Raw genomic sequence first — 27,074 nt, 5'->3', positions numbered from 1 at the left:
GCCCCTCTCGGAGAGCTTGGCAAGCTACCGAGAGTATCTCGCCCGCACGGCAGAGCCTGGCAAGCTACCCGTGATGTATTCGATATGCCCAACATGGAAACAAGTCTCATGATGGAGACGTTACTGGACCCGCTCGAGCAAATCGATGAACAACGGGAGGACCGTGACCATGGTATAGTCTAATTGCATGTTACCCTCCAGTTATTTGTGAATAAAGCATTCCAGTGTCCATATAAACACAATAAATCTCATATTATTAAAACAAATACTGTGAATTTTATTTTTCTCAATAAAACATATTATATGTGATGAGAGCTCTGCAGGTGGACATTAAACACTTTTTTCTCTTTTACTAAGCAAATGCTATGGTGTGTGTCCATTTTACCAAGGACTTCTTTTTGGGGGCCGGGGGGGGGAGTTTAATAGTTTATTAAGACTTACAACTGTCAATTTAAAAACATCCATTAAACCATGTAGAAATAAGTATGCAAAAAGTCTGCAAAAAAACATACTTTAAACATGTTTAAGTAGATTATCTGAAATTTCAGATTTTCAGTTTTCATTATTATGCTGTCGCAGCCAAGTAATCCTTAACTTCTGTTGGAGTAAGTCTCCTAAATCCAGCTTCATTGCAGATTCCAACTTCTATATTATCTTCTGTCATCTGCCCCTCAAGGCTTTCCTTTAGGGTTAAGATGGCTGTATGAATGGCATCTTCAAGCTCCAGGTCTTCATTATATCTCTTTTCAAGGAAAGTTTTTCCATTCACATAGCTCTTCCCCATGGCTGTAGCTTTCCATGCAAAGTAAGCTCCAGATGGATCTGACTGAAATAAATATGGTCGTCCCTCATTCCAACCACAAGTAAGTAAAGAAACTCCAAAAGGACGAACACCACCTGACTGGGTGTACTCTTGCATCACAGAAGCCACCCTCTGCACCAGCTGAGCTGTGGGAATGGGCTCCTGGTAAACAAGATAGTACTGCTGAGCTAATTTCCGGGCTCTGTGCACGCGCACTCTGTAATCTGGGCCCATACCACTATACACCAAACCTATATGCTTGGTAATTGGTTCCACTTTGTGAACACTTCGCTCGTCTTACAGAATAGATTTCTGTTTCTTCTCAGTTGCCAACACCACACCTTTTGCAGCTTTAATCCCCACGGATGGGGCTCCTCCAGCCATAGCAGCCAAGGCATATTCAATCTGGACAAGCTTACCAGATGGGCTGAAGGTGGTCAGCGAGAAGCTGTCGCCGCGCTCTGCCATCTTGCCTCCGCGTCTTACCAAGGACTTCTTGATTTAGAGTATTATTGATTTAGAGTACTATTGAATTAGAATATTTGTAATTTTGGATATCCCATGGGTAAATGTAAATAAAGATAGCTCAGTTATTATTAAAATGTCTTTGATGACACCCTTTTTTTCTAGTGTCTACCAGATAGTTGTCGAGGAAGAACGCCCACGCAGATCTAAAAAGACAACAGAAATCTTAAAGTGCTACCCAGTGCCAATTCACTTCCAGAATGCTTCAATACTGAACTCTCAGTACTACTTTGCTGCGGAATTCCCAGCTAACGGCCTCCAAGCTGCTCAGCCCTTTACTATTGGTGATAATAAGACATACAGTGGATACTGGAATACTCCTCTTCTCCCACACAAAAGCTACAGAATTTATTTCCAAGCAGCTAGTAGAGCCAACGGGGTAAGTTTTATAGATATTTTTTATGTAGACTATTTAGGATTATTAACGTGAAGAGAGAATAAGATGAAATAAGGTAGTGGTAGTAAAGGTAGTTAAGATAAAAATTGTGCTTGTGTGTTTTCACTTGGAATAATTTCATCTAGACAATTTATGGAATAAAATGAACTTTTATAGTTAGAATATAGTTTCAACGTGTTGGTTTGTATTCTCAGGTTTTACTTTTTACCAAGTCAGATGTATTTCACGAGAAAATCATATAGCTATATAGTAGCTCATTTGAAAAATTTCACATCTGTCTTTTCAGCATGTTCTTTCCTATTCCACAAGAGTTTATGCATCTAATAGCTGTGACTAAATTAAGAATCTTTTCTATAAAACATCTTTAGAAATATAAGATAGAAACAAAGTAAAAAGTGTTTATGAGTTGTTTTGAAATAGTGCCTTTCCATTCAGACCAGTGTTGAATTAGGATAAGATACTAGTCCTGTAAGTCCTGTAATGGTTTTATAACATTATGATAATAGCCAGGTAGTATCTATTAGATTTCAAAGTCTCCTTAAATAGAAGGGAAAGTTTTCAAACTACCATAATGATTTCCCTTTTCACAGCATGAGTTGACATAACCCTTATCTTGAGTTCTGCCGGTAAAAAGGGACACAGTTCTCATTCATTGCACCAGGAGTGAGAGGAAAGCCAGGCCACCAGGCATAAACAGTTTTGTTTGGTGTTTTGCTCATCCTCAGTCCCAGAAATACTCAACACTACCAACACTGGATCCCAACAGTGTGCCTTTGTGTGATGCAAGAAATAATATTTTTTGTATTTATTGTTTATCCATATGATTGATTACTAATTATTGAATGTGGTAATTCCAAATTTATAGAGATGAAAATCTGTTAGTATTCAATAGAACTGTGCATATCTTTTGTTTTCAACTAGAATAGTAATTTTCCCTCTTTATTTGGCACAGGAAACCAAAATAGACTGTGTTCGAGTGGCCACAAAAGGTATGTTGAAATCATAGGATGCTCTGTAGTTTACGTCCTTTAATTTTTAATGGCATTTTCCAAACTTCTTAAAACATTAACTCCATTGAAATTAGTGTGCGTGTTCAGTGTGAATATGTTAGAATTGTATGGCAGTTAATGATGGTATATCATATATGTTTTAAAATAAGAAATTAAATATCTGTCTTCTAAGCAGTTTTCAAAACTCCCTTTAAATAAAAATAATTTACACATTATTTCAAAACTTGTCTTTAAGCCACGGTGCTATATGTAAGCTATGGTAGTATGTCCAGTGCATTGTCTTGTACAAAGACATGAGTTAATGATAGAGTCCATGTGCTCCCCCATTGATGGTGTGTCTCTTTGAATCCAGTAACCAAGTAATTTTATGGTGGAACTTCCTATTCTCAGGTCTGGTTGTAATTCCAAATACAAACAGGTCATTAAGGATGAGATGTGTAAGTGGCTATGCCTAACCACTATAAGATCCCCTTAACAGTGTCTCTTGAAGAAGAAAGGTGTGTGCACATGACAAGTTTTAATGTCTTCTTGTCAGTTCTCCAGCATAGATTTTCATCAGAACATTAGAAATACTTTGAGAAATGTAAAAGGCTACATTCAGATGGGTGTTGTAAGTTAATACTTAAAGTTAAACCTATTCATTCAATTAGAGATCATGAGTATATAAAGTGATCTGGCTTATAAATTATGGCAAGAAAGAAGCACTCGACCCAAATCCAAGTTGATTAAATAAGGTCAAAGGTAATCAGTCACTTGATTTCTATTGATTATAAGTATACTTTTATGGTTTTAACTTTTATAATTTGGTTGCATCATTTACATTCATCTACAGTTCCAAATTTCTCATTGATTAGCTCAACAAATATTTTTTAGTTTCATGTTATTTCAGGCATTGTGTGAGTACTCAATGCATTTGTATTTTGTTTGTCTGCATAAATTCACAATTACTTTTATTTGAGAATCTATTTATATTGATTTTATATAGTCAGTCCTTTAACTTGTTCCTAATGAAGTTTCCTTATCTTAGGGATAAATAAATAAAATTAAAATATATGTGTTTTAATATCTATTAACTATTGTTACAATATTTTATAGTTCTTGAATTGGGTACTGATCATTTCACATGTTCATATCTCTGTTGAATTCAATGCATATTCTTGAGGTCTAAAAAACAAAATTCAGTTTCAGACTCAGGCACAGATTAAAGCTCTGAAATCACTTTCATACAAGAGTTCTTATGTATTTTATTTGAATTATTATAACAAATGGGCTGGAGCGATAACACAATGGGTAGGGTGTTTGCTTTGCATGCAGCCAACATGACCTACCTGAGTTTGATTCCTCCTCCCCTCTCGGAGAGCCCGGCAAGCTACCGAGACTATCTCACCCATATGGTAAAGCCTGGCAAGCTACCCATGACGTATTCGATATGCCAAACACAGTAACAAGTCTCACAATGTTACTGGGCTTGCTCGAGCAAATCAGTGAACAATGGGAGGACAGTGATCAGTGATCAGTGATTATAACAAATGAGACAGATACTGCTTTTTTCTAATGAAGAAAATACATGTTTTTGAAGATTAATTTACTTACCAAGTTCACTCAGATAATATAAATTTGGTCCAAAATATTTGTACTCCAACAGAACCTCTGGCCAATGCCAGTATTACATTGTATAAGTTTGTCTTCCTCTTTATTAACTTTGGGTGACTGCCCAGTTTACTTTGAACACAGTGAAATCTCTGTCGTCGTGTTAATCTACACAGTTAAGTAATTATACAAATAACACTCTAGTAAATAAGGAAATCTGATGTTGATTGTTTGCACAATACATTGAATTAGATGTTGATTTGGATTATTTTCTTTCATCAGCTAGATTTAATCAATATTGTGATTTGTTTTTCAATTCACCAAAGGATGATTAGGCAATCAGATGACCTGATTGACTAAATAGTCCCCACTTTTATTTTTTGAGTCATTTGTAAACATTTACACAGCAGCAAACTCTATCCAAATAACTTCTTTTGGGGGGGAAAAAGGAAACACATTTTAATATACATCATATAGCATTGTCATATTTGCTCACAGAATCATACTATAGGAAAAAAATCTTGGGAAATATTCTTCCAGTTAAAACTATACTATTTGATACGAATTTATTGTAGAAAGTTCTATATGCACACATACAATAATATACCTTTGCTAGACAGTGCATTGTTTCACCAACTTTATTGTCAGCTTTTTCTTTTCCTGGTCAGACGAGAAATCTTTAGAAATTCTTTGATTCTGTATGAGAATCCATTCCATTTGACTACTTAGTCAAAATGGACTCGGGCAGGTCTAATAAATTTGTTGGTACCTTTTAGGAAAGATGTTTGGAAGTTAAGAGTTTAAATATTCTGCTTTTTGCCACAATTGTTAACAAGAGAAATCCTAAAATAATTTCATTTAAAAATGTATGGAGGTGGATTTGTTTTCACAAGAAACTAGCTTGTAATTTCAGGTATGTGTATGTTGTTTCAAAATGTAGTATACTATTTATAACTTTAATTTATTCATGATTTAAGGGTGTATTTTGAAAATAATCATCTCAATTACAAAAACCTCATAAAATTTGACTCAGGAAAAAAAGTTAAGGAGTATTTTTCCCTATTTCATATATGTAGGGTACTGCCTGTATTTATAAGAATCCTTTCTTTAATTATATACATAGACTTTTCATAGGTATATGTGACTGTGTTGTGATTGTTGGATACAGGTAAAACTTACAAACATTTACATCTTTGAGTTTAAAAATAGAGATGCCAAATAATAACATAACATCATGGTATTTGAACATTACCCTCCCAATTTAAAGGATGCCCTTTAATCTGTATGACAGAGTAAACAGGGTAGTTCATAACTATCCTTCTCTTTACCTAATTTTTATTTCCAGTTTTATTCACATTCTGTGTTTATAGTTGGAATCTTCTTAAGACCTCCTAATTTATCTATAATTTATTAATAGTGTATGTATTTTCTTAAACTTTAATACACCTTTGATATTGCTGCAGAAACCGATAATATTAGTTCTGTTCATTTTGGAAAACTTTTGATGATCAGTTCTAAATGGGCAAGTTACACTTAAAAGTCCAACTCTGTCCGTAATAAATTAAATATCCTGTAAATTTCCCTAATATATTAAATTAACTGAAATATATTTTATTATTTATATAATCTTTTCAAACTGTATACTTTGCATCAATGTTACATAACATAATTTCCTTAACATGATATTGTGTTTTCACTTGAACGTGGGTTAATTTTAGAGCTTTCTTATTATCCATTTATTATAAACATTATTATGAATGCCTACTATATGTTAGTCATAGTTTAAATCTGTAAAACTTTTAAGCACAGATGCACAAATATATCACTGACTAAATTTTAAGCATTTTGAGTTCATAAAAGTTTGAGGGAGATTTTATTACATTGTTTTTCACTCTTCAGGGAAGCAGAGCCTTAGATGTTGACTAAATCCTTTCCTTGATGTGATTTGGCTAACAGCAGTGGAGTTTAAAGTGAAAAATAAAAACTCATTCTAAATTCTTTCTAAAAATATTATATAAGTCAGTCTATAAACCTTACACACAGAGAAAACCAACCATACAGTATCATATTTTAAGATGTATTTTTCTGTGTAAAAAAATATTTTTTCACTGTTTTTAAGTTTATTGTTTTATTTGTATTACATTTGTACTAAGAAACATGTCTGCTTAGTTGAAAGACCTTCAGAAAACCTGAAGGATTTCTATTGTTCTGATGCAATTTTTACATTTAGAAATTTGAATGTTTCTTTTTATAATCACAAGGCTCTTTAAGAAGTTTCTCGAGACTGTTTTTTTTTGTTGTTGTTGTTCCATGGTTTTGTTCAAAGAACTATCCCCCTTTTTAGCCCACAATGCTACAGAATGAAGTACAGTGATAAAAGAACTGAAAAGAATGTCTGTTGAGATGTAAAGCTAATTAAGACTCATTTTAATTACTCATATTCAATACACAAGAAAACAAATTATATTGTAAGGCCATTTATATATGCTAATCGACCATCATTTTGGATATAGAAATAGAAGTGTAAATATACTTTTGTCATTTTGTATTTCCTCTTTCTTTTTTTTTCCCAAATAAGGGCCTTCCTGACAGTGCGTAGGCCCCAGGAGAAGCTCTATGAGAACTCTACCTGGAGGTGCGAGCCTGCTGCTCAGTGCTCAGGTGCAGTGCTCCTTCAAGGTCACAGCTTCTGCTGCTTGAGGGCTTGGGGACTGAGAATGATCTGACTTGGGCCTCAAGCAAGCCCGACATTGTCTCCACCTTGGAGCCATATGCCCAGCCCTCTTTTGGCGTTTTTGCTTGTTTCATTTGTTTGTTTTGGGGCTGTGCTCAGGGTTTACTCCTGGCTCAATGCTGGGGGCCTATAGAAGGTGCTGGAGACAAAAGCCGGGTCAGCCACAAGCATGGCAAATGCCTTACCTCTGTACAATCTCTGGCTCATCATTCAGCACTTCACAGTGATTTTTTTTTTCTTGGTGTGAAATCATCTTAATGTTTGATGTGATGACATGAAGGCCCCTGAGAAGTTCCTAAAGAAGGGCCAGAGAGCACAGCTGGTAAGGGACTTGCCTTGCTCTCAACTGACTCTGGTTTGATCTCCAGCACCTCATATGGTCCTCTGAGACCACCAAGAGTGAACCATGAAACAAGAGACAAAGTAATCCCTGGGCACAGTTGGGTGTGGCCCAAAAACAAAAGCAAAGAAATTTCTAAGGGAGAAAAAACTCTTTAATTTTGTGCAACTTTGTTTTCCAAACTTATTTGATGCAAACTCATTTTTCAAGTAACACTGGGAGTCATGCAAGACAAATAGTTAAATGCTAGTTAATCAAGTTCCAGAAGGCTCTGCTATCCTGCTACTGAAACAGCACTTTGGGAATCTGATATACTCTGTGACCTTTCTACTCCTCCATTCACATCTTTGTACCTAAAGGAGACTTTAAATTTGTCAGGATCAGATAGTATCTCCAAAGCACAGGATTGCATTGATGACTTTTTTTTTTTTACCAAATTCAGTGATCTTCTTTTTTATGTTTTTTAATTGCTATTTTAAGACAGTACAGCAAATTTTTAAGTAAAGGGTAGATTGTAAAATATTTCTTTTAGACTTTGTAAGCCAAAAGATCTTTGTCAATAACTACTTAATTGTCACTGCAGTCATGAGTACCCATTGCTGCTGCAGAAGTAAATAGAGGTAATTGTATTGCAATAAAACTTTATTTGCTAAAGCAGGTGATGGGCCAGATGACTCCTGTTTCATGGTAATTTGCAGCATAAATTTTTTATCTTAAATTAATAGTTAAAAAGAATATTTTCCAGACAGAACAGAAAGGTGAGATTTAAATCTATCCTGATATTTGCCATTGACTTTTTCAGTGGAAGTTTTAGATCATAGCATGCCTTTCTTTGAGCTGGGAATGCTTCTGTACCCAATATCACTATTTTCAAGTAACTTTTGTTCAGGTAGTTTATCTTTGGTGGTAGTGGATAGATTATTGGTTTTTTTTTTTATTCAGGATAACATAATTTTCCTCAAAATGCAGCAGTCAGATTTTTCAATCGGTAGTGGAAAGAAATCACACAGATATTGGTTGAACAATGATAGTCTATAACCAGGCAAATGTTATGTTTAACAAGTCTTGGAAATAACGTTTTGTTGTTTACAATTTATTATATTCACATAGAAAATTGCATCAGTCTTCCCAGAAAGTTATCTTCTGTAATACCTTGAGAGCTCTCCATTCTTCGACCAAACTTAGCTTATTCATCTCACTTAGCAAGACGAGGAAGGTTTCATGAATAACATGTGAGAGATGATTATCCCATTTTTAAATCCAGTTGCCACAGTTGTCTAGTTACAAGGAGCAGCACTGTATGAGTGGTGCTGAGGGATATTTCAAAATATTATGCAGCGGTAGTTTTGGATTTAATCATCTGCAGATGGTAGATGATCTATTTTCCTTACTCGCTGCCACATTTCTAATAGCACCCAGACTGTTCCATGTAAATTAGTAATCTTTACTGTAAGCCTGCCCTTAATTTTCCAGTATTTTTTTCTTTGCATCATTTTCCAGCTGCATCATGTTAGAACTGACGTTTAAATTTTCTGTTTTTTTTCCCAATATCTATGCCATAAATGTTAACCACGTAAACACAACTGCTGAGCTGTTCAAGCAAGCCAAGAAGCCCACATGATCTGCTTCCAAGAATCTTAATAATTTCCTTGGTCACATGTCAACCAGGACAGTTAAAGCAAAGGCAGTGATTGTTTATATTTCTTTAACTGATACTCTTAACTACCTTTTCAAATTCCCTTTCATTTGACAAAATTAAGTCTCTCAGTGAAAATGTTGTATATGAAATTCAGTTAACAGACAAATTTCTCTAGATAAAAATGTTTGTAGTAAGAGAAGATAATGTTCTTCACGAAAGTAAATTCAACCAAAAAATGAAATATTGTGATTTTTTAAATAAGCAACAGAATTTTAAATAACCTGATAAATTTTAAAAGCCTAAAGATTGGATCATCAAGATTAGTGATGGCTTTTTATACTCTACTCAATAACATTTGGAAACACTATTCACTCTAGAACTTTAGGACTATTTTTTAAACCTTTCCCCCATTCAGTAGATCTACCCCAAATCTCAGTCAAACTTACAACTGTGTCCTAGTCAGAAATTTATATGTCTGACAATAGCTTGTTTAAGGGAAAAGGAGTTCAGAAAATTCACCATCTTGCTATGTTGTTGGTTTTTTTTTTCTTTTTCCTTCTTCTTTTGTTGTTGTTGGAACAAACTTGAGACGATGTATATATACTGATCGAGATTCTCCTTGCTAGCCTAGCTTCAGTCTGGCTTTTTCTTCCCTCATGCATGCTGACCTGGGAATCTTCCTTTGCCATAGCTGCGATAATCGTGACTCAGCTTACAACACCTTACATTCGCATCGCCCCTGCTGCAGGCGACGACCAGCTGACAGGTCAGATGTTCAAGTATAGACGAGTCATCTTGCCCATTTCCTACTCATTTTTCTCAGCTCTGTTTCCCCTCTACATTTCCTCCTTTGCTTAAGGCTTGCTTACAGTGTTTCAGACACTTAGTACAGACCCGTGCCTGCATAAAATTAAGTGATGTGCTTGGCCTCTTCTATGTGCACTTTTACTGTTCATGCATTAAGCCCAACTCCACTGCATGTTTCCATTGTGTGTATGTCTGTGTGGTATGTTTCTTTCTAGCATAATGTTATATAGAATGAAATTTGCATAACTGAAAGAGCAATGACATCAAATAGGGTTTCAGACAAATAAAGATGCTTTCCCAGTTATTTAAATTAAACTAAAAAGGTGTTGCAATTTGAGGATGAGAGAGGTTTGTTATTCACTTTGTAGAGTCTGGTTTATGAATGCGTTTGGCAGTGTACAGTCTTTCAGTGTTATTAAATGAAACAACTCAAAGCTGTATGGGTTGACACTGTTTAAACAGCCTTTTTGTGTACATACAACTGGAGCAGAGCTGATTGCCTTTCTTATGAATCTTTGTTTGAAAGCCAGGTGCTTATATAATGCAGTGTCACATCTGCAAGTTAAATGTGTTGAATAATTTAAGTAAGTTTCTTAAAAATCAGATGGCTTAAAGTTATGACGTTGACATGTATGCTTCTTGATAGCAAAAGTAAAGAAAGAAGAAAGGAAGAAATGAGGAAATTAGCTTGTCCACTGTATTACCTTCAAAGGTATAAACTCTTATGAGAGAATGCTCAACTGTATATACATCTGTATAAACTCATGTGAGAGAATACTAAATAATTACTCCATACCAGATCTCAGTGGTTAGAGAACCCCATAAGGAAAATATATGTCCTCCATAAATAGAAAGGCAGAGTCAAGATCTAAACATAATTGCATTGGCAGTAATTAAATTCTTAGAAGGATCATCAATATTATAGCTAGCTAGATATAGTATAAACTTGATTAATATTGACACAACTGCTCTCTATTCAGTTTTTACTTCAGCAACTGTTTTGTATGTATAAACTAAGGGATATACCCTAACAGTTTAGAAAACAAAAAGCAAATATTTACTTATGGTAAGAATTCATAAATGCTTAGGTTATTTATCTGGAAAGTAAGGCAATTGAGACTTAGGAAAGTTATAAAAATGATTTGCATAGCCTGAAGAAATTTAGGACAGTTCTACTTTTTGTGATGGAATTTTATATAGTTTTATTCCTATGTTTCAGGCCTACAATTTATAAAATTTATTAATAAAATTCTTTTGCCTTACTTTCAAGTCTCTTTTAAACATATTTCTTTCACTGAGTGAAGTTCTGCTTATTATAACTTATTCTGAATTTATCCTGAACTTCTGAAGTCTTATTTGGATATATTTAAGGAATACTTTCTCTCTTAACCTGAGTCCCTCCCTGTAAAACCCTGTTTCAGGGTTGGCCACGGTATTCTTTTGTGGCTAGTGTGTCTTGAAGGTCTTCTCATATCCTTCAGCAGTTCTGATCTCCCATCATGTCTTGTCAGTAAGTCATTAAAAACAGGTTGAGTTCTACCATAAAACAAGTACTTGCTGGGAGGGGGAGAAGCCCCCTTCTCAGAATTTATCTAGAATCTTTTTCCTTCAAATTAATCATGTTGTATACTAGGCATGAAGTGATGCTTCAAAAATGTTCATGATTATAAACATACTCAGTAAATCAGCTTCTTCCATCAGACTTTCAGGCCTACCATATATTTGTGTTTTGTAAAATACTACTCTATTAAGAACATATTAATGGCTGAGGTTGCTATGATCACCATTCTTTGATGGGTTACACATGATCTCCATCTTTTACTTGGGTTTATTAGGTATTAAAGTGATACTGTGCTTGAATGGTCCTCAAAACACAGTTTTTAAAAATATTCATTTTTAATGTTTTCTGTTGGCTTTAATAATGGCTCAACAAAACCACATAAATTTAAAGTCAAAGTAGATTTCTTACTCTTTCTATTTGCATTGGCCATCAGCTCTGACAGAGAGCAATAGCACAGCCGTAGGGTGTTTGCCTTGCGTGCAGCCAGCCCGTCCAAGCCAGGTTCGATTCCTCCGCCCCTCTCAGAGAGCTCGGCAAGCTACCGAGAGTATCTCGTCCACATGGCAAAGCCTGGCAAGCTACCTGTGCCATATTCGATATGCCAAACACAGTAACTAGTGTCACAACGGAGACATTACTTACTGGGCCCGCTCGAGCGAAATTGATAAACAACGGGAGAACAGTGTTTTTTTATAATTGTCATTCATCAGTCATACTGCAAATTGGAGACTTAATTCAGCCACTACTTTGCCATTTATTGAGCAGCTTCTGTGTGTCAAATAAAGATCTACTAATTCACACTAAAAGTTTTACTTTGTATGGTTTCCCAGACTCTTAGAATCAGGAATATTTACATTAATAATCACGATCGCGACCACCCTATTGTTCGTCGATTGCCTCGAGCAGGTGCCAGTAATGTCTTCTTCGTCCTAGCCCTGAGATTTTTTTTAAGTGCCATATTCAAGGCTTTTTTAGGGTTAGGAGAATGAAACCCATCATTGTTACTGGTATTTGGCATATTGGGTATACCACGGGGAGTTTGCCAGACTCTGCCGTGTGGGCAGGTTACATTTGGTAGCCTGCCAGTTTGTCCAAAGTAGGAATGAGATGATAAGATGTCGCGCGGCCGTGAATGCGGCTGTGCGCTTCCGGGAGCTGAGTGTGATACTCTCTGGATCCTAGCCGTTGTTGGAGTTACACGGCAGTTGGTGGGTGTAACTGTCTAGTTACTGGCAGGTCCAGTCCCAAACCGTGCAGGCTTGGAGATCTCATTAATAATACCAGAATCTATATATACACATGATATTTCCCCAAATGCAGTGGATATTAGTTACAAAGAAAATAGATTTTCCATGGTTTGGATGTGACCTCCTCTTGTTTAACACCAAATAGAGCAAGAAGACCCATCCCAATCTTGGCCCCAGTATAAGGACTGCATCAAATGACAGAGTTCATAGGCCTTCACTAACTTTTTTCACTGGATGAAAGACCCCAGTCATATATCTAGAGGATTCCAAAGAAGGAGCTCAGACTGGTACTGTGTCTGATCATTTTCTTGAAATTATACCGAAGATATACTTTTGGGACTCATGGACTAGAATGGAATGAACAGGGTGAGAGACTGAGTTCATCATGTCGACCAAGACCATCCATGGTAACTCAAAACTCCAGAAGGCTGAATCTAAATGTTAGACATGGGAGTCTCCCGGTGGACTGTTCCACAATGAAATTGACCATATCATATTCAATCGATGGTTTTGCCTTACTGATGTCGCTGTTGTACCAAAATATCAAACAGGATCATACCACTGTCTCCTTTGTGCAAAATTCTACTTCACCGAGCGGGGAGAAAGAACTGCAAAGTTTAAGAAGAGAACTCCCAGAACGACCACCAACTGGGAACTCTTTGGCACTATTGTGGCAACAAGGGAAGATGCTGTCATTGACAACATTGAGGAGGAATACAATCAACTGCTTCAGCACCTCAAGATTGTGCAAAGAATGCTGAGAGACAGATAGCCACAAAAAGATGCCTGTCTTCGAAAACTCTCGAGCTCATTTGCCAATGTGACTTGGCACAAGCCTCAGGCAATCACACTCGAACTTCCGAGCTCACAAAGCAATGCAGAGAAGCAATAAAGGAAGTCCTCAAAGAGAGAAGAGCAGCAGTGCTGGCAGATGCAGCAGAATCTGGGAAAAGCATTTTCAATGCCCACCTGTCCTTCGACAACTACAAGACCAAGATGACTGCCCTCTGACATCCTGATGGATCTATCACATCTTCCAGAGTGGCAGTGGAGAAGATTATCCATGACTTCGACTCATATCTCTTCGATGTCCAGGTCCACCTGCCCACATACCAAATTCCGCAGGATGGATATGTCGTTCCCAAAGTTCTCCATTACAAAATCCGATACACCATTTCATCGGTAAAGAAGTCAACAGCACCTGGCTCAGACAAGGTCAGACCCAAACACCTGAAGAATCTGACATGAGTACTCATCAATACACTGGCTCAGCTCTTCACATGCTACCTGTCTGAATGAAAGGTTCCATCCCAATGGAAAACCAGCAGGGCTGTACTACTGTACAAGAAGGAAGACATCCACAACATTGGCAACTATCGTCCAATCTGCCTGTTGTCTGTTGTCTACAAGCTGTTCACTTGAGTCATCCTAAATCGGATTGGCAGAACACTAGATGAAGGACAACCATGTGAGCAAGCCGGGTTCTGAAAGGATTCAGCACAATCGACCATATCCACACAATAACCAAGCTCATTGAGGTTTCTTGGGAGTTCAAGATGCCACTCTGTCTGACGTTCATTGATTTAAAGAAGGCTTTTGATTCTGTTGAGATTGAAGCAGTCATTGAAGCCCTAGCCAAACAGGATGTTCAAACTCAATACATCAGGATCCTCCGTGAGCTGTATTGCAGACTCACTACCAGGAACTCAACATTCTACAGGGAGGTGATCATGGACATCAAGAGAGGGGTTCAGCAGGGTGATACCATTTCACCGAAAATCTTCAGTACCACCCTCAAGAACGTCATGCGATGACTGGAATGGGAAGGAATGGGAGTGAAGATAGACGGCTGGCAACTACACCACCTCCACTTTGCTGATGACACCATTCTAATAACACCAAACATCATCCAAGCAACAAAAATGCTGGCCGACTTCGACTGTGAGTGTGGAAATGTCGTACTACAGCTAAATCTCACTAAGACGATGTTTATGAGAAATGGTCTCATTCCTGACGTTTCATTCACTCTCAACGGGACAAACATCTCCAAATGCAACAGTTATGTGTACCTAGGTCGAGAAATCAACATGACACCTGAGTTGCACAGGAGAAAGAGAGCAGCTTGGAACGCTTTCAAGAGCGTTGAAGAAATAGCTAAGAGGACAAAGAACCTCTGACTCTAGGCACATCCCTTTGATTCCACTGTTCTTCCTGCATTATGCCTCAGAGACCTGGGCCCTACGAAAACAGGATGAGAATGCTATTCGGGTCTCCCAAAGAGGAATCGAAAAAGCTATGCTTGGAGTATCACGTTTCACTCAAATGAGAGAAAGAATCAGGAGTTCCGACCTCTGTTGACGATCAAGAATCAGGGACACTGTCTCGTTTGCCAAGGAATCGAAAATCAGATGGGCTGGACATGTAATGAGATTTGGAGATGATTTCTGGACTAGAGCCATTACTGACTGGATTCCATGAGACATCAAAAGATCACGTGGCTGCCCACCTACAAGATGGTCAAACTTCTTTGTCAAGACCCTGAACGATTGGTTTAAGACTTTTTGTGTTCCTGGAAAGATCAGACGCCATTGGGCTACGCTGGCGTGAGACAGAGACGAATGGACACGTTACTGGTGCCCGCTAGAGCAGGTCGAATGGGATGTCAAGTGATCAAGTGATAATGAAGATAATTTTTTGAACATCTTTGTTCTCATACAATGATGTAAAACATATCTTTATCTAATAATGCCCACGTACAAACATATAATTTTAAGTGAAACAGGATTTTAGAAACGAAGCTACCAGAACCACTCAAAGTATGAACTCTAATTTATGCTATTCTGATCTAATGTTTCTTATATATTTAGGAAACTCTAGTTACTATGGGCCTGGAGCAATAGGACAGCAGATAGGATGTTTGCCTTGCATGTGGCCAACCCAGGTTCAATTCTTCCATCCCTCTTGGAGACCCCAGCAAGCTACCGAGAGTATCCCATCCACAGGGCAGAGCCTGGCAAGCTCCCCCTGGTGTATTCGATATGCCAAAAACAGTAACAGCAAATCTCACAATGGAGATGTTACTGGTGCCCACTCAAGCAAATAGATGAACAAGGGAGGACAGTACTATAGTGCTACACTGCTACTTGATATATATATATATATATATATATATATACACTAAACTGATATATATATATATATATATATATATACTAAACTGATGCTTAGCCCACAGGTGGATTATAATCTGGATTTAAAATAGCTTAATTCCTTCAATATGGATGTCTGCATTCTTTAACTCTGGGAACTTTTCAGCAATGATTTCTTTGACTGTGGCTTTTTGATTGAAGTTGCCTCCCTGTACTCCGATGATTCTAATGTTGTTCCTCTTGTCATCATACCCTAGGTCTCTGATTCTCTGTAGAGCTATTTTGAGGTATTTTCCCATTGCTTGTTGTTGCCTATGAATTTTCTGTTGCTCATCTTCAAGCTCACTGATACTGTCTTCAGCTGTATTCATCCTACTGCTAAGGGTACCTACTGAGTTTTTTTCCCTAATTTTTATTAGTGGAACACCATGAGGTACAGTTGTAGACTTACAATTTTTGTGCTTGGGTTTCAGTTATACAGTGATTGAGTACCCATCCCTCCACTAGTGCCCTTTATTCAATTTTGTCTACCGAATCCTTTATTTGTGACCCTTCTTTTTATAGCTTTTTTATTTCTGCTCTCATTTCTTCCTGTATTTTCTCGACTATCCAGTTCTACTGTTTCTTTCATTTCTTCCTTTAGTTTTCTGGATATCTCCTCCATTGATTCTTGAGTAGATCCTTGGAATGCCAACTGGTTCAGCCCTTTTGGAAAACAGTATGGATGATTCTCAAAAAGTTAGAAATTGAGCTCCCATTTGACCCAGCAATACCACTTCTGGGAATATATCCTGGAGAGGCAAAAAAGAACAGTCAAAATGACATATGCACTTCTATGTTCATTGCTGCACTATTCACAATAGCCCAAATCTGGGAAAAACCTGAATGCCTGAAAGCAGATGACTGGTTAAAGAAACTTTGGTACATCCACACAATGGAGTACTGTGCAGCTGTTGGAAAAGATGAAGTCATGAAATTTACATACAAGTGGTACTTCATGGAAAGTATCATGCTAAGTGAAATGAGTCAGAAAGAGAGGGACAGACATAGAAAGATTGCATTCATCTGGGGAATATAAAGTAACAAAATGGGAGATTAGCACCCAAGAATCACTGAGATAAGTACCAGGAGGTTCATGCCATGGCTTGGAAGCCAGCCGCACATGCTGGGGGAGAAGGCAGCTCAGATAAAGAAGGGAGCACCAAGTAAAGGGTGTTGGGAGGATCCTCCCAGGATGAGAGATGAATGCTGAAAGTAGACTATAGAACAAACATGATTGCCACTCAATGCCTCTTTTGCAAACCACAGCACCCAAAAAGAGAGAGAACAAAAGGGAATGTCCTGCTACAGGGATGGGGTGGGATGGGGCGTGGGGGGTTGGGAGGGATGCTGGGAGTTGGAGGTAGGGAATGGGCACTGGTGGAGGGATGGGTACTCAATCATTTTATAACTGAAACCCAAGCACAAAAATTTGTAAGTCTACAGCTGTACCTCATGGTGTTTCACTAATAAAAATTTTTTAAAAAGAATTATATTTAAAAAATAATAAAAATAATGAAATAATTTAATTCCCACCAGCAGTGAAGGAGGATTCCTTTCTTGCCACATCCACGCCAACACTGGTTGCTTTTTTTTCTTTTGGATATGGGCCAGTCTCCGTGGTGTGAGGTGATATCTCATTGTTTTGATCTGCATCTCCCTGATGATTAGTGATGTAGAGCATTTTCTCATGTGCCTTTTTCTGTTTGGAATTTTTTCTTTGATAAAGTTTCTGTTCATTTTGTTGCCCCATTTTTTATGGAGTTGGATGTTTTCTTCTTGTGGAGTTCAACCAGTGCTCTGTATATCCTTTATATCAACCCCTGGTTGGATGGGTATTGGGCGAATATCCTTTCCCATTCTGTAGACTGTCTTTGTATTTTGGTCACTGTTTCTTTTGAAGTGCAGAGGCTTCTTAGTTTAAGATAGTCCCATTTATCTATCTCTGTTTTCACTTGCTTGGCGAGTGGCGTGTCGTCTTTGAAGATACCATTAGCTTCAATGTCGTGGAGGGTTTTGCCAACCTTGTCTTCAGTGTACCTTATGGATTCTGGTCTGATCTTGAGGTCTTTAATCCATTTTGATCTTACTTTTGTACATGGTGTTGGGTAGAGATCTGAGGTGGGAATGCTGACTGGTTCGGCCCTTTTGGAAAACAGTATGGACGGTTCTCAAAAAGTTAGAAATTGAGCTCCCATTTGACCCAGCAATACCACTCCTGGGAATATATCCTGAAGAGACAAAAAAGTACGGTTGAAATGACATCTGCACTTCTATGTTCATTATTGCACTCTTCACAATAGCCAAAAGTTGGAAAAAACCTGAGCGCCCGAGAACAGATGACTGGTCAAAGAAACTTTGGTACATCTATGCAGTGAAATACTATGCAGCTGTTAGAAAAGATGAATTCATGAAATTTACATACAAGTGGTTCTACATGGAAAGTATCATGGTAAGTGAAATGAGCCAGAAAGAGAGGGACAGACATAGAAAGACTGCACTCATCTGGGGAATATAAAGTAACAGAATGGGAGTCAAACATCCAAGAATAGTTGAGATAAGTACCAGAAGGTCTGCTCCATGGCTTGGAAGCCAACAGCATATGCTGGAAGAAAAGGCACCTCAGATAGAGAAGGGAACACCAAGTAAAGGATGTTTGGAGGACTTGCTCGGGATGCGAGATACATGCTGGAAGTAGACTATAGACCGAACATGATTGCCACTCAATGCCTCTTTTGCAAACCACAACACCCAAAAGGAGAGGAGCACAAAAGGGAGTGCCCTGCCACAGAGGCAGGATGGGTTGGTGGGATGGGGGGTGGGAGGGATACTTGGATCTGTGGTGGTGGAAAATGGGCACTGGTGGAGGGATGGGTACTCGATCATTGTATAACTGGAACCCATGCATGAAAGTTTGTAAGTCTACAATTGTACCTCATGTGTTTCACTAATAAAAATAAATAAATAAAATAGTTTTTTTAATTGCTATATCTTAGAGTTTGTGAAAGAGAACAAAACAAAAGATATGATTAGAAATAATATCTTATCTGCTTCAAAATTCCTACCCCAAAGTCTACCCTGAGAAAACCAAAAAACTGGAGATGCTCCTGGATTCTACTACTTCCCCCCCAATAAAATTCCCCCCAAGGTAATTGTTTATAATATAAAACTAGTTTAGTGGAGAATTAAAAGTTGTACATGCTAGGTATTTCTCTTAAGATTTTTTAATTTTATAAACAGATTAATTTTTATTTCTCTTTAGATTGTTGAATTTTATAAATAGATACATTTTTAATTTAAAGCAGATTATTTCTGTTATGATTTAATAATTCATCCATCTCTGAATTTCTGTGGAGAATGATTTCTCATACAAAATCATCATCCATTTTAGTTAATCCTTACATCTGATATAAGAGATCTATCCTATCATTGTTTTTATACTGTGACTTCTGGGATTTAAGTATACAAATCAGATAAGCAGAGTAGTATACAAATCAGATAAAGCAGAGTGTATAGAAATACATACTAGAAATAATAATTGAGAAAATAAGCATCTTGAAGGGAGGGAGACAGTTCAGTTGTGAGAGGTGCATGAAACTTACCCCAGCACATATGATCCCCAGCTGCACAGATGCAGCCCTGGAAGTGCACATATACCACCTGATGCAACGCTTGTGGTCCTCAGCACCACTGTCCACAAGTAACTCTGCATCCTCTCTGGTCCTAGCATCGCCCCAAGTGACCCGGAGTGGGCTCCAGGACCCCTAAGCACTTCTTGGGAATCTCTGCCCTCAGGAAAAAGAAGAAATATAGGAAACTTCTCAATAGTTATTTGCAGATAAAAATTGGAGTTTAGAAAAAAGATGCATATTGCATATTGCCTGCATTGTCAGATATATACACATTTGGGCTGGAGCGATAGCACAGTGGTAGGGCGTTTGCCTTACACGCAGCCAACATGGCCGACCCGAGTTCGATTCCTCCGCCCCCCTTGGAGAGCCCGGCAAGCTACCGAGAGTATCTCACCCGCCCGGCAGAGCCTGGCAAGCTACCCGTGATGTATTCGATATGCCAAACACAGTAACAACAAAGTTTCCAATGGAGATGTTACTGGGCCCGCTCGAGCAAATCGATGAACAATGGGAGGACAGTGACAGTGACAGTGATACACATTTGGACATTATTTAAATCAGTGAAAGTAGATTTTGTTCAAGAACTTCTGAGAGCAGGGATAGAGCTGACCTGGTTCTGATTAAAACATGGGGTGCCAGGGGCTTTAAAAGGAATGCAGGGACCTGGTAGAGTCAGAGACCTCAGATTTAAAGAGGGCTTGAGGGAATTGGGTCTATGCAACAGTGTGTGTTTAATGACTATATGTATGGAACACAGACTCCTACATTCCCACAGAGCCTGCAAGAAGGGCCTTAGCATCAGTGGTCTTGTGGAACAAGCTCTCTGGTTTGGGGGTAACCTCATATTTTCTCAGATAGGCACTTTTAAAGGGCACAGGATTCTTCTGGGATTAATTAAGGCTTTGACTTTTAGATTATGTGGCCATGCTTGCTCTGTCTTTAGAGGCCAAGGTTGAAACCTAGTGAAGAAAGAGCTCCGAGGGGCTGGAACAATAGTACAGGAGTGGAATACTTGCCTTGCATGTGGCCATCCTGGGCTCGATCCCTGGGACCCTATAAAGTCCCCCAAGCCCTGCCAGAAATGATCTCTAAGCACAGAGCCAAAGGGAAGCTCTGAGCAACACAGGGAATCATCCAAAACTAGAACAAGAAAAAAAGAAAAAGTTCAGAGAAGCCTTGTTAGAGCTTAAAGCAAAACCGAACTTTTTTCTTCTTGCTGTAAAATAAATATTCTAAGTTTTACCCTTTGAGGAAGAAGAATCACACCTGTATTTCCAGAGAACTCTCTGTGTTCTAAACTTTATGCTCGAAAGGGCCATAGGCACTGTTTTCTGATTCCTAGGAGGGCCAGTGGAGGGAGAAGTTTCTTGTCAACAGCTGAGAAAAGGAGATGCAAAGGGTTAGACTACACCCTCAGCCCCCAGGTGGGGTTAAGGCCCTCTTTATCCCACAGGTCAAGTCAGAGAGAGAAATTTGATTCCAGGATATGTGACCCATGTCCTTGGGCCTTTAGGCTATAAGTCTGGCTGCACAAGTCTTTTCCTTCCTCAGGGTCTCCTCCCAACTCCTGGCCCCTGCGCTTCACATGCTTCTCCCCATTCCGGATCCCCTAAGCAGCCCCTATGCAGCATCCTCAGTAACACTGTGTGGCTCCTGGCCACCCTGGTGTCTGCTGACTCCAGCCCTGAGCGAGTCTCATCTCCTGCAGTCTCAGTCCCTGTCCTCTGCTTTGCACATGTTCCTGGAACTAAGTAGTCTAATGTTTCCATTTCCTTCAGATCTCCAGGATTTTAAATTTGCTGGAGAAGATTCATATTTCTCAGATTATTTAGCCATTACCCTGAGTTTTTTTCAAAACATTCTCATGATATTTTCTATATTTAGATCATTAATCTATGTAGAAAATTTGCACTAATGTGGTGTATCATATAGAGAGTGATATAGTTTATTGCCATGAAACAGGTCTAACATTTTTCAAGATAAACAAGTAGTCAGACCAGCTCTTGTTATTAAATCATTATTTTATTACAGAATACTGTGCTCTGTATTTGGGGGCGGGGGAGGGGGCACCAGAGAGTCAGGTCCAAATGCAACTGAAAGTCCATTTCCCATTGGAATCTTACTTACATTATCATGTGATAAATAAATAAAGCCATCATGGCCCATTGATTAAGATCTTGTTAGAAGACTTACACACATTTGGAGTTTCTTCCCTTGGGTCTCCCTCCAAAATAGATTCTCATCTATTTTGATAACACTCATTGTTATCTCACAGTGTCTTTCCAGGATCTTATGAATTAGACAAGCCCTGTTATTTTAATGGGCCTGGCTCATTCTCATGGCTAGCATGACATTTTGGAAGCTAAGTCTGGCTTTTTCACTCCTCTTAGAGCCTTCAAATAATTTTCCTGTGCAGCAGAGTAAATGCCACCCTAAGTATCACAGGACAGAGGACATGCATGGTTTTCTCATGCTTAGTTCTCATCACATATCACTTCCACTCTCCTCTGCCATTGTTTTTCTGTTCTTCCGAAATACCAATGCAATTCTGCAGTAGCTGTTTGCACTTCCCATTCTCTCCTCTGAAATCTCTTTCCTCATCCTTCACATTACCAACTCCTTCTCAACACAATGTCATTTCCCCAGAGAAAACTAGCTAGGTCATCCCTGTTGTTCAGTGACTATGGGGTCACTGCCATCATTTGGCCTATTCCTCTGTTGTTGCTGTTGAAGATGATGATGATGATGATGATGATGATGATGATGATGACGACAATGATGATGATAACTTCGTGTCTCCCTGGGAGCAGAACTTTGCCTTTCTTGATCCCCAGGTAGCCCCACGTACACCAGAAAGAGTTCAGAGTTATTTACCAAATGACCGACCAGTTGATGATATTTCTTATTGAATTTCTTATTACATGCTCCCAGGTATTTTATAACAATAGTTACATTGTGAGCAAGTGGGAATCTATTGAAATTGGACAATGTCGCCTACTTTTGCTTGATTTTTTTGTTACTTCAATGAAAAATATGTCTCTTAATTTGTAAAATACATGTTTTTAATTCAGTAGACTTTTCAAATAAAATAGACCAATGATTGTTTAGGCTTACAAAAGTACAAATTAAACCCCCACATGTAACTAAATGTGATGTAACTAAATGTTGAACATCACCAAAAAATGTCGAGTGGTGTTTCACTAATAAATAGATTTTAAAAAAAGAGTAAAAAGTTTCTGAACATACAAGACCAAAAATTAATTCAAAATCAAACACATCATGAAAATGAGTCAGAGGTGGTTCTGACCTCACTTGTCCATTATTGCATTTATCAGACAAAATACCTGTCATGGGTGAAAAAGATTTTTAAGGGATCCCAATTTTAAGCAGTCATTTCTGTTAGCAAGATCCAAGTTTAATGTTTTAGAGAGTGACCCACCCACTCATAGTAAGTTTTCTCTGTTTCTGCTCCCACTCCACAGACTTTGGCTCTCCACTTTTCTCCCTCCACCTATCAGATATCACCAGTCCATACCTGGCACTTTTTATGAACAATAATATGCGACAGGGCTAAAGGCAACTACGCAGAATTTTTCCTGTGGACACAGTGCCTCTGTTTTTAAGATAAAGATGAGGTCTGAAATCAGACTTCACCTGTGCATTAAATTAGCTAATGTGGCTGAATAAGATCTGATGATATTGGATATGTATTGTTTGCTGAACTTCGGCTTGGTCAGTGGCAAGAACAGTCAAGGAGTGGAAAGGTCCCAAAGACTATCTTGGCTAGAGAGCAGAAAGCCAGAAAGATCAGTGGCAAGCCATAGTGCTGAATATAGACATAGGGAGGGTAACATACCCTTCAGAATTATAGTAAAGAATTTAATCTTATGAGTTTTCAGGACGCATTTGACATGTTCTCCGGAGGGGTTGACAGGCTTGTGTTTGCCATACACACTCCAGCCACAAGATAAACATTAGAGGAGGGATGACATAGGCCAAAGACATAGAAAAATATCAGGAATGAAAGATTTTCCACCCACCTAGGGAAATAAAGACAACATAGTGAATGTGAATAAAATATCCACATTCCTTAAAATTAATAAACTATTAGCCTTAAGCTAACCATCATTTACATTCAGAATAAAAGAACATATGGTAGGGTATTTAAGAAACAGATCCAAATATCAAAGAAATGCTTTTTGAATACCTTCAACATGGAACAATTTCATTCAACTTCTTGCTTGACATGACCACTTCATTTATGTGGTAAGTAGGTTGCTGGACTATGCGAATGAATCAAAACTGACAAAGAACATAAAGGACAATAAAACTCAATAATGTCGTCTGAAATGTGGATTGTAAAATACTGCCTCATCACCATTAGTTGGAAACAGTTATGGTTTGCTCACCCAAGAATTAAGTCTTTAGACTCATAACATGTTGTATGGAAAATATTGTCCCTATATCTACTATGTATATGGAACTTGTGTGGGAATTTTTTATCTGCTGTTACAACTTTCCACTCAGTTCTTGGCACTTGAGTGATACTCAGAGACTAATTATATATTTCTATTGGAAGGAATTCATTTCTAAAAGGTAAAATTGCAAGGGCAGAGAAATAGTACAGCAGATCGGGCACAAGCAACCTGTGTTGTCTGCCTGGCACCACATATAGTTCCCTGAACCATTACAAAATTGATCCCTGAGCACAGAGCCAGAAGTAATCCCTTGCCACAGCTGTATGCGGCCCCCAAAGAAAGACAGAAGGTGAAAGGTACATCTGATTTCCACACAAATAAAAAATAAATTATATCAAGCAATAGCCCTGTCCACAAAGAGCTCCAAACTGTGACAGCTATCTGGAGGTGTGTGGGATTCCAGAAGATAAATACTGGAGCAATGTCACATTGACCTCCAATGATCAATCTCCCTGACACTTTTAGGAAGAGTATATAGTTCAGTTATGATAGAAATAAGTATAAAAATTTTCCAATACCTGGAATATTTAGCTTTGGAAAGTGAAACTCTGGAAGGAGTTGTTCACTTATTTCTTCTTTATATTGTAGAACTTCTCATCTCCTTGGAGAGCTGAAAGTATTATATTAGCTTTCTGTTAAGAAATGAGGATTTCAAAAAGTGTACTGTGTACTCTCAAGCAACTTTTATCATCTTTAGTAAGGCCAACTTAAATAGTCCAAAAATAATCTGTATAAGTGAATCTGTCATTGCCTTTAGCTATTTATAATAACGTAAGAGGATAATGAAATGGGTTAGTATATTCAAATTATATGTATAATATTTAGTTGGAAGCTTTTGAGAAAATTTTGAGTAAAAATCAAGAGAAGAAAATGTCTCCCCTTACACTTCCTTATCAATGGAAATTATCAGACTTCACTTAAACTAGTGATCCATGTATTGGACATAGTTGCCCACTTAGAATTACCATTTCCAACTTGTAAGATATCCTATTTACTGTCAAATGTAGTGCAATGTCAACATACCTGAGTAAAAATTCATATGTCCCCACTTGGCCGTTGCTTATAAAACAGTACTTGGGAGCTATCAGTACTCTATATTTTGACCACAAGAAACAATGTGGAAAGTTAGTGTGAGGAGAATTTGGCTGGAAGCAACATCTCTTATAAGGGTTGTTTGAAGAGTCTGAAATTTCCTTTTCAGCTTGACAGAATGTAAAGTGAGGGAAAATTTTTATTCTTTCTGCAACACCAGCTGAATGCATTTTAATGGGCTATAATGTCATCAGTGATTTATTGCCCTTTTTTGTTCTTTTATGTGTTATATTTGTCATTTTGCTATGGCACTTTCATCTATAAAACAGTATAGTTACAAGAAAATGGTGAGAGAATACAGGACTGCCATGGGAAATGTTATTCCTTTTTTCCTTGTCAGTTGGAAAAGATATACTGAGTCAAATGTCAAGCATTTGGTGTCATAAATAATGTATTTTGTAAATATATTTGTTCCACCAAAATACTATTTTTAATTTGTTCTACGTAAGATTACAAAATTTAATATATAAATATTTAAAATTTTAATTTTTCAATGTCCCTTCTGTTTTCTCTATTGGAAGGGTAATAAAGGAAAATAAATTATTTTCATTGCCTTTTTTTGTACTTAAGACAGAGCTCTCTGACTAAAAGGCATAAATCAACATTATATTTAATTTTTGTGTTCACTTGATTCATTGCACATTTCCAAAAGGAATTCAGAAAGTAAAGTTTTGAGCCCAAAATAAATCAAGATTTTGTTTAAAGATGCAAGATCTGGTGGAAAAGAAAGTTGTTACTGTTTAAGAAATAGTTGTAGACAGGTTAAAGAAACTGTGGTACATCTACACAATGGAATACTATACAGTTTCTAGATAAAATGAAGTTATTAAATTCGCTTATAAAGGGATAGAAATGGAGAGTATCATGCTAAGTGAAATAAGTCAGAAGGAGAAGGACAAACATAGGATGACTATTCTCATTTGTGGGATATAAAAAAGAAAGAAAGAAACAAAACACAGTAAGAGACTAACACCCAAGGACAGTAGAAACAAGGGTCAGGACGAATGGTCCATGATTGGAAGCCTGGCTCAATGGCTGGGGGAGAGGGCAGCTGGAACAGAGAAGAGACCATTAACACAATAATGGTTGGAAGACATCACTCTTGTTGGGAGATGTGTGCTGAAAGTGAGCAAACAATCGAATGTGATGGCCTCACAGTATCTGTTTTGCAAATGATAATGCCCAAAAGGAGGGGGGCGAGGGAGGGAAGGAGAGGGGGAGAGATAGAGAGAGAGAGAGAGAGAGAGAGAGAGAGAGAGAGAGAGAGAGAGAGAGAAAGAGGTGAGAAGTGCCTGCTATAGAGGCAAGCTGGGAGTGGGGGTTGCAGGAGAGATACGGGGAATATTGGTGGTAGGAAATGTATATTGGAGGAGAGATGGGTGCTGGAACATTGTATGACTGAAACTCAATCATGAAAACTTTGTTACTATCTCACAGTGACACGGTGATTCAATAATTAATTAAAAAATAGAGTTTTTCATTAAAGACTTTATATTGATTACTTAAATCGTTATTTACTTTTCTATAAGAAAATATATCCAATTTTATAGTAAAATTAACTGAATTTATTCTTGTTACTGGCCATGAAGGAGACCTGAGCATTTTTAATATATTTGTGAAAATTCAGTTACATTGGGTCTTTTTCTTTATTTCAATAACTGTGGGATCAGATGCATGGTAGCTGTTTTATGACTACTTCTGAGAGAGTGGTGATATTTTGAATCTCATTCTTTTACTTACTTTAGAAAAATATTACTATGGTTTAGAATATAAGACATTGTGACTAATTCTGACAGTTTTACATCTACGAGATTAGTGAATTTCATTTCAAATTAATAAGAATGGTCCATGTATTGATGTTATATTTAAACTATAGTTGATTTTGAACTAACATCTCTTAAAATAATCAAGAAAATATTGATATTGATTTGGGAGGAATGATTCTTATTTAAAATATTCTACTGGTCTTGTGGAAGTATCAAGAAAGAGAGAAAACCAGGGAGTTGTTGGGACATGGAGAGCCCCACTTCAT

The 27,074-nt window shown here is 37.7% G+C and overlaps 1 protein-coding gene and 1 pseudogene across 7 annotated transcripts in view; one reads left to right on the top strand and one right to left on the bottom strand.

The window, feature by feature from the left end:
• Positions 1-27,074, top strand: part of PTPRM (protein tyrosine phosphatase receptor type M) — an 890,665-nt gene that overhangs the window by 595,165 nt on the left and 268,426 nt on the right. For 4 of the 7 annotated variants that reach the window (XM_056137856.1, XM_056137853.1, XM_056137854.1 and 1 more), the window contains exons 12-14: positions 1,433-1,706; positions 2,677-2,713; positions 9,729-9,803. In XM_056137856.1, coding sequence (XP_055993831.1) covers positions 1,433-1,706; positions 2,677-2,713; positions 9,729-9,803 — 386 coding nt within the window. The remainder of the gene's footprint in view (positions 1-1,432; positions 1,707-2,676; positions 2,714-9,728; positions 9,804-27,074) is intronic. The other 3 variants (XM_056137857.1, XM_056137858.1, XM_056137855.1) reach the window with 1 other exon arrangement.
• Positions 476-1,276, bottom strand: LOC130045160 (proteasome subunit alpha type-2-like; annotated as a pseudogene).

This window comes from Sorex fumeus, unplaced genomic scaffold (genome assembly GCF_029834395.1).
Source record: "Sorex fumeus unplaced genomic scaffold, SorFum_2.1 ptg000128l, whole genome shotgun sequence".
NCBI lineage: Eukaryota > Metazoa > Chordata > Mammalia > Eulipotyphla > Soricidae > Sorex > Sorex fumeus.
The sequence above is the reverse complement of the archived record's forward strand: the minus strand, read 5'-3'. Positions and strand labels throughout refer to the sequence as shown.